The following is a 13,150-nucleotide window of genomic DNA, read 5'->3' as shown; positions in this document are numbered from 1 at the left end:
GTTAGATTAGTAAATCCACCCCCTCAAATATAGGCACTTTCTCCAAAGTTTGTCTAAGTGGAGTTGGAATAATAAATTGGACTCCCCTAATGTTTGTCCTTTCCACAATGTTTGTTAAGCTACAGCTAGAATAGTAATTCTGCCCCTCTTAATGTATGTATTTTCCCCAATGTTTATTAAACTGAAGTTAGAACAGTAAGGAAGCCTCCCCCCAATGTGTGCAGAATCACCACTGTTAACTACTTTGGAGTTAGAATAGTAAATCTGACCTCCCTACACAATGGGCCTGATTAAGACTTCGGCGGATGGAAAAGCCCGTCCGCTGAAGTCCCGATGGGTAGGTTGCCGCCAGTGTAGCTGCCTCCCTGTTGGCCCCATTACGAGTTTCCCGCTGGGTCAGTGGGCAGAAACAGAGTTAGCTGGCAGAGAAGAGAGTCGTAATCCCCAGGGCAGCGCTGCTATGGCAGATTAGGACTGCCAGACCGTCCTGTGGAGGAAAACTGGCGGTGCTGGCAGTCCGACCATCGTGGTCGTAATGTGGTGGTTGCACATTGGTGGCGGTCTGACCGCCAGGGTCGTAATGAGGGCCAATGTGTGTATTTCCCAATTTTTTGGGACTGGAGGTACGATACTAGTTTTTGCTCATTATGTTTTTTATACACAAAATATTTTGAGAATATTGTATTCAAAAGTATATATTTTCAAAAGAATGTATTTCTTTAAATTATTTTGATTTGTTTTATTTTGTTTTGCACGATATTTCTTATTTTTGTGATTTAGGCCCTCATGACCTTGGCCCGCGGTTTCCGCCCGCCGGCCCAGTGGGGATCTCGGCCGCAATACAGGAGCCGGCTCCAAATGGAGCCGGCAGTGTTGCAGGCGTGCGACGGATGCAGTTGCTATGCAGACAGTGAAAAGCTGCATGGGGCCCTGTTAGGGGGCCCCGCGGCTCCCCGTACCGCCAGCCTTTTCCTGGCGGTTCAAACTGCCAGGAAAAGGCTGGCGGTCGGGGACTCATAATCCCCTGGGCAGCGCAGGTGGATTATCACCGCCGGGGCAAATGTGGCGGGAAACCGCGGTCATAATTCCCTGGATTGCACCGCCAGGGTTGTAATGACCCCCCATGTATTTAAAATGAGTATTTTTTTACATATTTGAGGATGTATTTTTATGCTTGAATAAATGCATATGTTTTAAGTGTTTTTAGCTTTATTAATAATTATCTATGCTTTTATGGCTTTAACACTTTACTGGAAATGTATATATTTTGTATTCACAAATTTTACTTATTAGTATAATAAATTGTTGAGTGCATAAATATAATACTTTTTAGATTAGTCATTAAAATAATTTTATCATCACACGTATTCTTAGAATTAGAAATATTTTTCAAAGTAACTAACTTAGTTTTGCATGTTTTCTAGTTGTGTATATATTACATTTTGAAGTTATATTTAATTTTGTTTTCAAATGTCAATAATTTTAGTTACATTTAAATACATATACTTACCAATGTAATGGGCTATGATATTTTAGCAGTCAATAATCTTGTACTATATATAAGTATGTAAATTCGATATTTTCAATGATAATATTTTGACAATATTTTTGTACCACAATAGTTTGTGGCATGTATTCTGTCATGCTACTGATTTTATTACCAAAATCTCAGGCACTCTAATAACAGGTGCTACCCCTATCAAGCTCTATGGTTCTCATTTCTATTGAGTTCAGATTGATGAGAAACTGGGTGGATCCAAAAGGAGCTGCATATGTGCACTTCAGGTTATACACATGTATCTGCAGTGAATACAATGGTTCAGCAATTCATCTTTTTTGGAATCCTTGAAAGGCCCTTTTTTCAAAAGGTAAAATAATTTCTTTCAAACTCATGTAACATAGTTAGTGCTAGTGTGGGAAAGCAGCCCCTCTGCTGCACAATTCTCACCTCTGTGGAACGCAGATATTCCAAAGCATTATCTTGCAATTCGTCCAGAGCAGTATTGCTTGGAGCAAAGATGGTGTAATATCTTGACAACCTCCTTCCCACATCACTGTTCTGTTGATATATGATCACACAATAAATTATCATGCAGTATAGAATTTACAGTCATTTGGTAGTGTATCAAATATAATTATATAAGTATAAGTATTTGTTGTAATCATCTTACCGCTAACAAGGATGTAAAACTGTTGTATCTTCCATTTTCTTCAAGTATGCTCATAATTGATTTCTAAAACAATATATTGTCCATATGAAAGATCATGTATTTTTTCAGCAAATACATAAATATCATGTGACTAAAACATACAGATTAATGTTTAAAACATATTTTTTCTATTCTCTGTTCACATAAGGGCCATCAGTTCACAGATGGCTTGCTTTTCTTCAAAAGCGGTGAAAGCATAGTGTATTGTCAAGGAACAGAGCTAGTAGTCTTTAGGAAAGATTAGCTCCCCATGTCCTCACAAACTATGATCCCCTTGAGTAGTCATTGCACTTATTTAAACAATGAGCGTAAAGTCTAAGCGTTCCCTCTGGTCCAAAAGTGAGAACATATAAAGGAACCTACCTTGAATGTTCTTTTTTCAATCAGTGTTCTTTTCTCAAGCAACATGCAGAGCATAGGTGTAACATAGCAGATTTGATGTGCACCCACTGAATAGGAGGTAGCAAGTGCAGATCCTGGTTTTTGGACCTGGCTCATGGTGAGTGGTGATGGTGGAATGAAGCGGCGCGAGGGAAGCAGACGGGAGATTCCCATAGCTATTAAGGACTTCTGAGTTGTCTGGTTTTCCAAACAGGGTTGGTGAGGAAACAAGGTAAAATGGATGAGTGCTATGCAGAAACGTAAGCTCTAGATATCTGCATGTATTTGCTGGATCAGAATCATCTGTTGGACCTTAACGGGATACATGGTAGATAGCCATCAACAACTCATAATTGTGATTTCATTCCACAAGGAAAGCAGGGGATTTTATCAGAATCCAGCAAAGAGAAAAGTTCTTTAAACTTAAGTCTCTAAACTTTTCAGGGTCTTTTCGATCATGCATTCCAGAACTGATGGCCTTTAAGGCCAGTAAAAGTTAATAATGAGACTGAAGAGATTTCGGGCAAATATGTTACCATGGTCTGACATTCACACAGAACAACCACCATGTCCTACAACTTGAAATGTTGCTGCCCCTGTTCTGGTAACAACTATGTTGTGCTAAACGACTCTCGCAAGAAGCACAGGGGGAAGTAAGATCTTGGCCCTAGATTGCTACACAAAGGATTAGAGAGGAAGTGGCCTTTAAAATGAAAGCGCCCCACACTGATCAGATAACTCAGGAAAGAAACAAACACAATTTGTGTTCCCCTGCACCCATCCCCAGCTGCTAAACTTAGTCCTTCTGGAAACACAATTTCCATATTGGATGCTGAGCAATATGAAAAGATTCTCCAAAGGTTGTACTAAAACTATGCAAAGGTCCTTTAACGCCTGTGGACTAGAATGAACTTGAGAAGATCAATGAACATAATCTCCCTTTCTCTCTTTCTCTCCCTCTCTGGGCCTCTGTTACTCTCTCTCTCTCTTTGTCACTCTCTTGATTCTCTCAGATAAGCAGGAACCTGAGAAGAACACGGATGGAAACCACGTAGGATATCAGTCTGTGGTAAATATACTGATGGTTGCGTGATATGAGGATGCAGGTGGATGGGTAATGAAGGCAATCAATTACACTAGGGTCTGTGACTGTTACTTCTGTTCTTTATAGGTTGCTTGTTTTCATGAAGTAGTGTTTGGCTGTATTGGATGAGGCCACTGTAATGCCTCTAAGACTGGAGAGGTTAGGAATTTATATCGGTAAAGGGTTAAATCAGGTGAGTGTAACACAATTGAGCATAATTTGTAGACCTGAAGGGAGAATACTTTGGGCCAGGTGTCATTACATACAGTGCCTTCTGTGAGTTACTAGGAGATATTAAATAATGCCAACAATTCATAACACACCACTAAGTGAGGATGTTAAACCCACTTGAAAATCTTATCACTGTTTACAACAAATGATCCACTACATTAACGATAAGATACCGATAATAACTTTTACAGGCAAGTTTCTTCTAATAGCCTAAAGTAGTAAGTGGTAGCTGCCATTTTATTGATTAAAGTGATTTGTTTTAAGAACAATATGGTAAGGAGCAACAAGGGGAGATGCAAGGTGTCCAATGGCAAATCATAAAGGAGACTAATCCTACAGAGCTCTTAAAACATGAATATGTGGAAGTCAATAGTGAGATAAAAGTGATTTAGAAATACATAATTTGAGGGGAAGGCACCAAGCAGTAAATAAAAATATGTTTGAGGATTGCAAAATTAAAAAGTGCACATTTTTAAAGATAACTAAGAGTTGGGAATTGGCACAAGAAGAAAGAAGTGAGTTCGACTGAAAAGATTTTAGAGGTAAAATAGCTGTGTAAACTCATTTTGATAGATGTAAGTACGAATAAAGGGAACACTATGATGATCAGTATTAGTTCATGCAGATTTAATTGAATAAAATATACAGCATTTGCTTTATTTACAAGACAAACCCATTTCTGGTTCAGGTTTGTTTATCAGAATACCCCATTCAAAGTTCAGGTACAGATGTGTACTGAATAGTGATACATTTTGGCCATGCGATGAACATTCACAAGTATGATACATACACACAACAATGCTGTTTTTTCTGAGCTCAGCAGTGAATTCTCTCCTGGAGTATTACAAAGCTCACAGTGTGAAAAGACTCCAGTTAGTGCAAAATGCTGTAGTGCATCTAGCTTTCGGGATGGAAAAATGCAATCTAGATTCAAAGGCATATATAACTTTGCCCTTGGTTACTTGTTTGCGAGAGAATCATCCTTACATTTTTGACTTTGCTTTATAATAACTTTTGAACTTTCTTATACCTTACAAACTCATGTTATTCAAGAACCTTAGTCCCTTTTGGTTGCTTGTTCCATTTTGCAATCTGGTGAAATGCCACTAGGGCCGTGGCTTCCTTGTTCTTGAAAGCTTTCATTTACAACCTGAAATCCACCATGCCCATTCCTGCTGCTTTAAAACTCTGTTGACTGCATCCCATTTCTGGGGCATCTCTGTTTGACGTGATCTTATTTCCATCATTTTGTTCCTGCTTCTAGGCTGCAGGTTGTTAGCTGATTAGTGCAATAACCTTCTGGTGGAATATATAATGAAAATGTCACTTACCCAGTGTACATCTGTTCGTGGCATCAGTCGCAGTAGATTCGCATGTTCTGCAATAGCTCGCCATCTGGTGTTGGGCCGGAGTGTTACAAGTTGTTTTTCTTCGAAGAAGTCTTTCGAGTCACGGGACCGAGTGACTCCTCCTTTTGTCTCCATTGCGCATGGGCGTCGACTCCATCTTCGATTGTTTTTCCCCGCAGAGGGTGAGGTAGGAGTTGAATTGTAGTAATAGTGCCCATGCAATGGAGTGACTAAGTATGCACCTATTTAAGGTTGAGATGATACATATATAGATAATTGAAGGTAACTTCCAAACTGCTACAGGCTCCCGGGGAGGCGGGTGGGCACATGCGAATCTACTGCGACTGATGCCACGAACAGATGTACACTGGGTAAGTGACATTTTCAGTTCGATGGCATCTGTCGCTGTAGATACGCATGTTCTGCAATAGACTAGTAAGCAGTTATTTCCCCAAAAGCGGTGGATCAGCCTGTAGGAGTGGAAGTAGTCTGAAATAATGTCCTTAATACAGCTTGACCTACTGTGGCTTGTTGTGCGGATAACACATCTACACAGTAGTGCTTGGTGAATGTGTGAGGCGTAGACCATGTGGCTGCCTTACATATTTCTTGCATTGGGATGTTTCCTAGAAAGGCCATGGTAGCACCTTTCTTTCTGGTTGAGTGTGCCCTTGGTGTAATGGGCAGCTGTCGTTTAGCTTTAAGGTAGCAGATTTGGATGCATTTAACTATCCATCTGGCTATACCTTGTTTTGAAATTGGGTTTCCTGCATGAGGTTTTTGAAATGCAATAAAGAGTTGTTTAGTCTTTCTGATGTTCTTTGTTCTGTCAATGTAATACATTAATGCTCTTTTGACATCTAATGTATGTAGTGCCCTTTCAGCTACGGTATCTGGCTGTGGAAAGAACACTGGAAGTTCCACTGTTTGATTTAGATGGAACGGTGAAATAACCTTTGGCAAAAATTTAGGATTGGTCCTTAGGACGACTTTATTTTTGTGTAGTTGTATAAAAGGTTCCTGTATAGTAAACGCCTGAATCTCGCTTACTCTTCTCAGGGAAGTAATGGCGATGAGAAATGCCACCTTCCAGGTTAGGAACTGTATGTCGCAGGAGTGCATGGGTTCAAAAGGTGGACCCATAAGTCTAGTTAGGACAACATTTAGGTTCCATGAAGGAACAGGTAGTGTTCTTGGTGGTATAATTCTCCTAAGGCCCTCCATGAATGCTTTAATGACTGGTATTCTATATAGGGAAGTTGAATAGGTAGTCTGCAGGTATGCAGATATTGCTGCAAGGTGAATCTTAATGGAAGAGAAAGCTAGGTTAGATTTTTGTAAGTGAAGCAAGTAACCCACTACATGTTCTGGAGTTGTGTGTAATGGTTGTATTTGATTAATATGGCAGTAGCAAACAAACCTCTTCCATTTACTTGCATAGCAGTGCCTGGTGGATGGCCTTCTTGCTTGTTTTATGACTTCCATACATTCTTGGGTAAGTTGTAAGTGCCCGAATTCTAGGATTTCAGGAGCCAGATTGCTAGATTCAGCGATGCTGGATCTGGGTGTCTGATCTTTTGGTTGTGCTGTGTCAACAGATCTGGCCTGTTGGGCAATTTGGTGCAGGGTACCACTGAGAGGTCTAGCAGCGTTGTGTACCAGGGTTGCCTTGCCCAAGTTGGTGCTATCAATATGAGTTTGAGTTTGCTTTGACTGAGTTTGTTTACCAGGTAAGGAAGGAGAGGGAGAGGAGGAAAAGCGTAAGCAAATATCCCTGACCAGTTCATCCATAGGGCATTGCCTTGGGATTGTTTGTGTGGGTACCTGGATGCGAAGTTTTGGCATTTTGCGTTCTCCCTTGTCGCAAACAAGTCTATCTGAGGTGTTCCCCAGAGTTTGAAATAAGTGTTCAGAATTTGGGGGTGAATTTCCCATTCGTGGACCTGTTGGTGATCTCGAGAGAGATTGTCTGCGAGTTGATTTTGTATCCCTGGTATAAACTGTGCAATTAGGCGAATTTGGTTGTGAATTGCCCAATGCCAAATTTTTTGTGCTAGCAGGCTTAACTGCGTGGAGTGCGTCCCTCCCTGCTTGTTTAGATAATACATTGTTGTCATGTTGTCTGTTTTGACGAGAATGTATTTGTGAACTATTATTGGTTGGAAAGCTTTTAGTGCTTGAAAAACTGCTAGAAGTTCTAGGTGATTGATATGCAGTTTTGTTTGATGTACGTTCCATTGTCCTTGTATGCTGTGTTGATCGAGGTGTGCTCCCCACCCTGTCATGGAAGCATCTGTTGTTATTACGTATTGTGGCACTGGGTCTTGGAAAGGCCGCCCCTTGTTTAAATTTATGTTGTTCCACCACAGAAGCGAGAGGTAAGTTTGGCGGTCTATTAACACCAGATCTAGAAGGTGACCCTGTGCTTGAGACCACTGCGATGCTAGGCATTGTTGTAAGGGCCTCATGTGCAGTCTTGCGTTTGGGACAATGGCTATGCATGATGACATCATGCCTAGGAGTTGTAATACCATCTTTGCCTGTATCTTTTGTGTTGGATACATGCGTTGTATGATGGTGTTGAAATTTTGAATTCTTTGTGGACTTGGAGTGGCTACTCCCTTTGATGTGTCTATTATGGCTCCCAGGTATTGTTGTACCTTGCGTGGCAGAATTTTGGATTTTGTGAAATTGACGGTGAACCCGAGTTTGAAGAGGGTTTGTATGATCTGATTTGTGTGATTTGAGCACGGTATGAACGAGTGGGCCTTGATTAGCCAGTCGTCCAAATATGGGAACACATGTATTTGCTGCCTTCTTATGTGTGCAGCGACTACCGCTAGACATTTGGTAAAGACTCTTGGTGCGGTTGTTAATCCGAAAGGCAGTACCTTGAATTGGTAATGTATTCCTTTGAATACAAACCTTAGGTATTTCCTGTGCGATGGGTGTATTGGTATATGGAAATAAGCATCCTTGAGGTCTAAAGTTGCCATGTAGTCGTGTAGTTTTAGCAATGGCAATACTTCTTGTAGTGTGACCATGTGGAAGTGGTCTGATTTGATGAAAGTGTTCACTACTCTGAGGTCTAGGATTGGTCTCAGTGTTTTGTCCTTCTTTGGTATCAGAAAGTACAGTGAGTAAACTCCTGTGTTTATTTGTGTGTTTGGCACTAATTCGATTGCATTCTTTTGCAATAGTGCCTGCACTTCTATCTCCAGGAGATTGGAATGGTGTGTTGTTAAATTTTGTGCTTTTGGTGGTATGTTTGGAGGGAATTGTAGAAATTCTATGCAATAACCATGTTGGATAATTGCTAGAACCCAAGTGTCTGTAGTGATTTCCTCCCATGCTTTGTAATAATGACCTATTCTTCCCCCCACTGGTGTTGTGTGGAGGGGGTGAGTGACATGTGAGTCATTGTTTAGTAGTAGGGGTTTTGGGGCTTTGAAATCTCCCTCTATTTCTAGGGAATTGCCCTCCTCTATATTGTCCCCGAAAACCTCCTCTATACTGTCCCTGGTAAGTGGACGGTGTTGCTTGTGAGGTGCTGGCTTGTGTGCTTTGACCCCGAAACCCCCCTCGAAAGGGCGTTTTACGGAATGTGCTGTAATTCCCTCTGCTCTGCGGGGAGTAGAGTGCGCCCATGGCTTTGGCAGTGTCCGTATCTTTTTTGAGTTTCTCAATCGCTGTGTCCACTTCTGGACCAAACAGTTCTTTTTCATTAAAAGGCATATTGAGAACTGCTTGTTGAATCTCTGGTTTAAATCCAGACGTTTCGGAGCCATGCATGCCGTCTGATAGTTACAGATGTATTAATTGTCCGTGCAGCTGTATCTGCAGCGTCCATGGAGGAACGTATCTGGTTGTTGGAGATGGTCTGTCCCTCCTCAACCACTTGTTTCGCCCTATTTTGGAAGTCCTTGGGCAGATGTTCAATGAGATGTTGCATCTCGTCCCAGTGGGCTCTGTCATAGCGCGCAAGTAGTGCCTGGGAGTTCGCGATGCGCCACTGGTTTGCAGCTTGTGCTGCGACTCTTTTACCAGCTGCATCGAACTTGCGGCTTTCTTTATCTGGGGGTGGTGCATCTCCAGATGTGTGAGAGTTGGCCCTTTTCCTAGCTGCTCCTACAACAACAGAGTCTGGTGGCAGCTGTGTAGTGATGAAAACCGGGTCCGTAGGAGGCGGCTTATACTTCTTTTCCACCCTTGGTGTGATTGCCCTACTTTTGACCGGCTCCTTAAATATGTCTTTTGCGTGCCGGAGCATACCAGGGAGCATAGGCAGGCTTTGGTAGGAGCTGTGGGTGGAGGAGAGTGTGTTGAACAAGAAATCATCCTCGACCTGTTCTGAGTGGAGGCTTACGTTATGAAATTGTGCTGCTCTAGCCACCACCTGAGAGTACGCGGTGCTGTCTTCTGGTGGAGATGGCTTTGTAGGGTAGGCCTCCGGGCTGTTATCTGACACTGGGGCGTCGTATAGGTCCCATGCGTCCTGATCTTGGTCACCCTGGCTCATGGTGGTGTGAGCTGGGGAGTGAGATGGAGTTTGTGCTGGTGAAACGTTAATCACGGGCGGAGGAGAGGGTGGTGGTGTAATTCTTTTAACCACTTTTGGTTGTGGTGCTTGTTCCGTCTGGAACTCCAACCTTCTCTTTCTCCTAATGGGGGGAAGGGTGCTTATTTTTCCTGTCCCCTGCTGAATGAAGATACGCTTTTGCGTATGGTCCACATCAGTTGCTTGTAGCTCTTCCTCAAACCTATGCTTTTGCATTTGGGAGGTTAGCGAGTGCTCTTCTGTATAAGAGCCTGAAGCTGGGTCGCTTGCAGTTTGTTTCGGCGTCGAAACTTTGTCTGCGTGTTTTTTCGGCTCCGAGGTGACTTTTTTCCTTTTCGGGGCCGAAACCTCTCGGCGTCGATCTGTTTCGGTGCCGCTGTCTCGGCGTCGAGCCGTGTCCACACCGGCATCTCGGTGTCGAGGCTTGTCTCCAGCACTTTCTCGGTCCCGAGAAGGCTGCGTGCCGGTGTCTCGACCGGAGTCGGACGATCTCGGCACTGTTTGGGCCTTTTTCGGTGCCGACGGTCGGTCACCGAATTTATGGGTGGAGCCATGGCCTGGTGGCAGTGGCGTCCCCTGGGCCTTGTAAATGTTTCTTTGTGTGGTTTTCGACGTCTTACTCACGGTTTGTGTGTCGTCGAATCCTTCGGAGTCTGAGTCTTGGATCGAGAAGGTACCTTCTTCTTCCTGTTCCTCGAACTCCCGTTGGGCTGTCGGTGCGGACGCCATTTGAAGTCTTCTGGCTCGACGGTCTCGGAGTGTTTTTCGGGACCGGAACGCACGACAGGCCTCGCAGGTGTCTTCGCTGTGCTCAGGTGACAGGCACAGGTTGCAGACCAAGTGTTGGTCTGTGTAGGGGTATTTATCGTGGCATTTGGGGCAGAAACGGAACGGGGTCCGTTCCATCGGCGTTCCTCAGCACGCGGTCGGGCCGACCAGGCCCCGACGGAGGATCGAAAAAACTACCCAGAAGGGCACCGGAGCTCTTCGATCTTCGATGCGGTGTTGAATCTAAGTACGCCGATCCCGAACGCAACAATACCGACGAAAATCTTCCGAAATTAACTATTTTTACCGTTCCGAAACTCGGAGCGACAGGAACACGTCCGAACCCGATGGCGGAAAAAAAACAATCGAAGATGGAGTCGACGCCCATGCGCAATGGAGACAAAAGGAGGAGTCACTCGGTCCCGTGACTCGAAAGACTTCTTCGAAGAAAAACAACTTGTAACACTCCGGCCCAACACCAGATGGCGAGCTATTGCAGAACATGCGTATCTACAGCGACAGATGCCATCGAACCTATAGTTACCAATAGTATTAATATTAGGATAAAGGTCTGCTGGTATATTTTCCAGAGCAACAAGGAAACAGACTACAATTGTGAATGATATTTAGGTATTATGTTGAGAGTATAGGCATGGACAGAAAGAGATCGCTAATAGGCCTAGAAAATGAACGCACAAGCATGTAGTTCTCCACTTGATATGCTTAGGGCTATAATGAGGAAAGACCACAATGGCAATTTTGTAGGGGTAGGAGTGATGCTATAGCTGGTAAACACCAAAATGGAAGACTTCATTAGCTTTCAAGGCCACAAGGCAACTTTATTTTAAGTTAACGAGAAATTAGAGGCAATGAAGAAGAAAGGAGGTCACCTCATAGAAAGTAAAATTAAGGGACTTCAATGATATCTTTAGAAATATCCTAAAATTAGTGGCACTTGTGCAGAATGGAAAAGTGCCAAGGATGTAAGGAGAGTAATCTAGGATAAAATTAAATTCCAACAGAGTGAGGTAAACATGGTGAAAAGGCTATCTTGGAATGAAGCAGTTGAGTCACAGTCACCTGGGCAGTTAAGTCACACTCACAAGGTTAGCTGAGTCACACTTTTGTACATGTACAGCAAGAGCTAATACACAGAAACATTGTGGACTAACAAGCAGGGCCAGCAAACTTAAACAATGTCAATACAATGTGTACAAGGTGATATTCTAAGGGTGACACAGTCAAACAATGACAAATGTACACACACAGTTTCACTCATGTCCAGGGACAAAGATCTAGTTTTTGGCATTCAAAATGACACTGAGCCACTGTTGGCGCAATTTACAAAATTAACAAATGTGAACATAAGTTGCAGGCTTGCTTTACTTATAATTAAATCATATGATGTCACTCCCTGGATGAGAAAGGGGTTTTGTCTGTGTGTTGTGAGTGAAAAACTAGGGGTGGGTGGAATGTTTAATCCGTCCATAGAATTGTTGGAAATTTGGTCATTATGCGTTACACTTTAACGCCCCATGGTGGATTTTTTTTTATTGTGAGGCTCCAGAAAACGAGAGCGAGATTTGGTGTCCCTTAGTGTGATTTTCTAACATGGATGGCTGAGGGCAGTCAGAGGTCTGCTGCTCGAGTACATTTGCTACTGCTCAAATAGATGTTCTACTTGAGCAGCAGCAAAATCAACTCGAATGTCCACGTGCTCTTGTGCAACGCATGGTGTCGTCCATGTTGATATTTCGGCACTGCTCTTGCTACTGGTGCCAAATTGCATTTCTTTCCGCCAGTTAGCAGAACTCCACTGAATTTCACTGAGTTTTTATGTGACTCCGTGACATTCCAGTGTAAAACTCCACGAGTTCTGCCGACCCCTATAAAAAAAAATAACTTTGTGCTTCAAAGTAGAGTATCACGTTAAGCAGCTGGTAAATCCCAATCAGTGCTCTACAGTGACCCGGTAGTCTACATTTCAAGTCCTACACTTTGTAGTGTTGGGGCCCTAGGCCCCCATGCTACTAAAATGAGATGACACAGACACGATTTCTTGGTGGGTGTAACTGGCCCTGGGCACGTGCACCCGGCCCTTTTTATTGCCAGGGTCACCTGACCGGTGACGCCTGTGTTGGGTGGGTGTGGGGTGTATGTGGGAGGCCAGCCCTCAGCAGAGAGGCTGGCCAAACACTAGAACGTGTCCAGCAGGACACTACATTCCTCCAAAACTTTGAGGAACCAAAACAAAGTCCAACCTGAAAGAGAAAAACACAGTAACAAAAACACCACCATCAGTCTCTCGGCCTCGAGAAGGCAGGCCGCAGGATTGCCGTGGGCAGGTGCAGCTGGGAGCACCCGGATCCTTCTGCACGAGTTCATGATTTAACCAGTCACAGCCGGGCACGAACACAGTGTGGAAGAAATCTGGACTCCGACAGTCAGATGGCTGGACAAGTGTCCACTGATGCACTGTGCTTCAATCCTGTGGGCACTCGTGGCGAGGCTGGTGGTGTTTACAGTTCAATTTGTTCAAATAGGGCGTATCATTCGAATTGGGTGTGTC

General features: G+C 43.4%; 1 protein-coding gene across 1 annotated transcript in view; it reads right to left on the bottom strand.

Moving 5' to 3' along the window:
* STAB2 (stabilin 2) overlaps nucleotides 1–13,150 on the bottom strand; it is an 805,158-nt gene that overhangs the window by 619,530 nt on the left and 172,478 nt on the right. The window contains 2 exon segments of the mRNA XM_069228991.1: nucleotides 1,949–2,059; nucleotides 2,172–2,234. Coding sequence (XP_069085092.1) covers nucleotides 1,949–2,059; nucleotides 2,172–2,234 — 174 coding nt within the window.

Source organism: Pleurodeles waltl, chromosome 4_1 (assembly GCF_031143425.1).
Source record: "Pleurodeles waltl isolate 20211129_DDA chromosome 4_1, aPleWal1.hap1.20221129, whole genome shotgun sequence".
NCBI classification, from domain to species: Eukaryota; Metazoa; Chordata; class Amphibia; order Caudata; family Salamandridae; genus Pleurodeles; species Pleurodeles waltl.
Note: the sequence above shows the minus strand (reverse complement) of the source record. Positions and strands in the feature narration are given on the sequence as shown.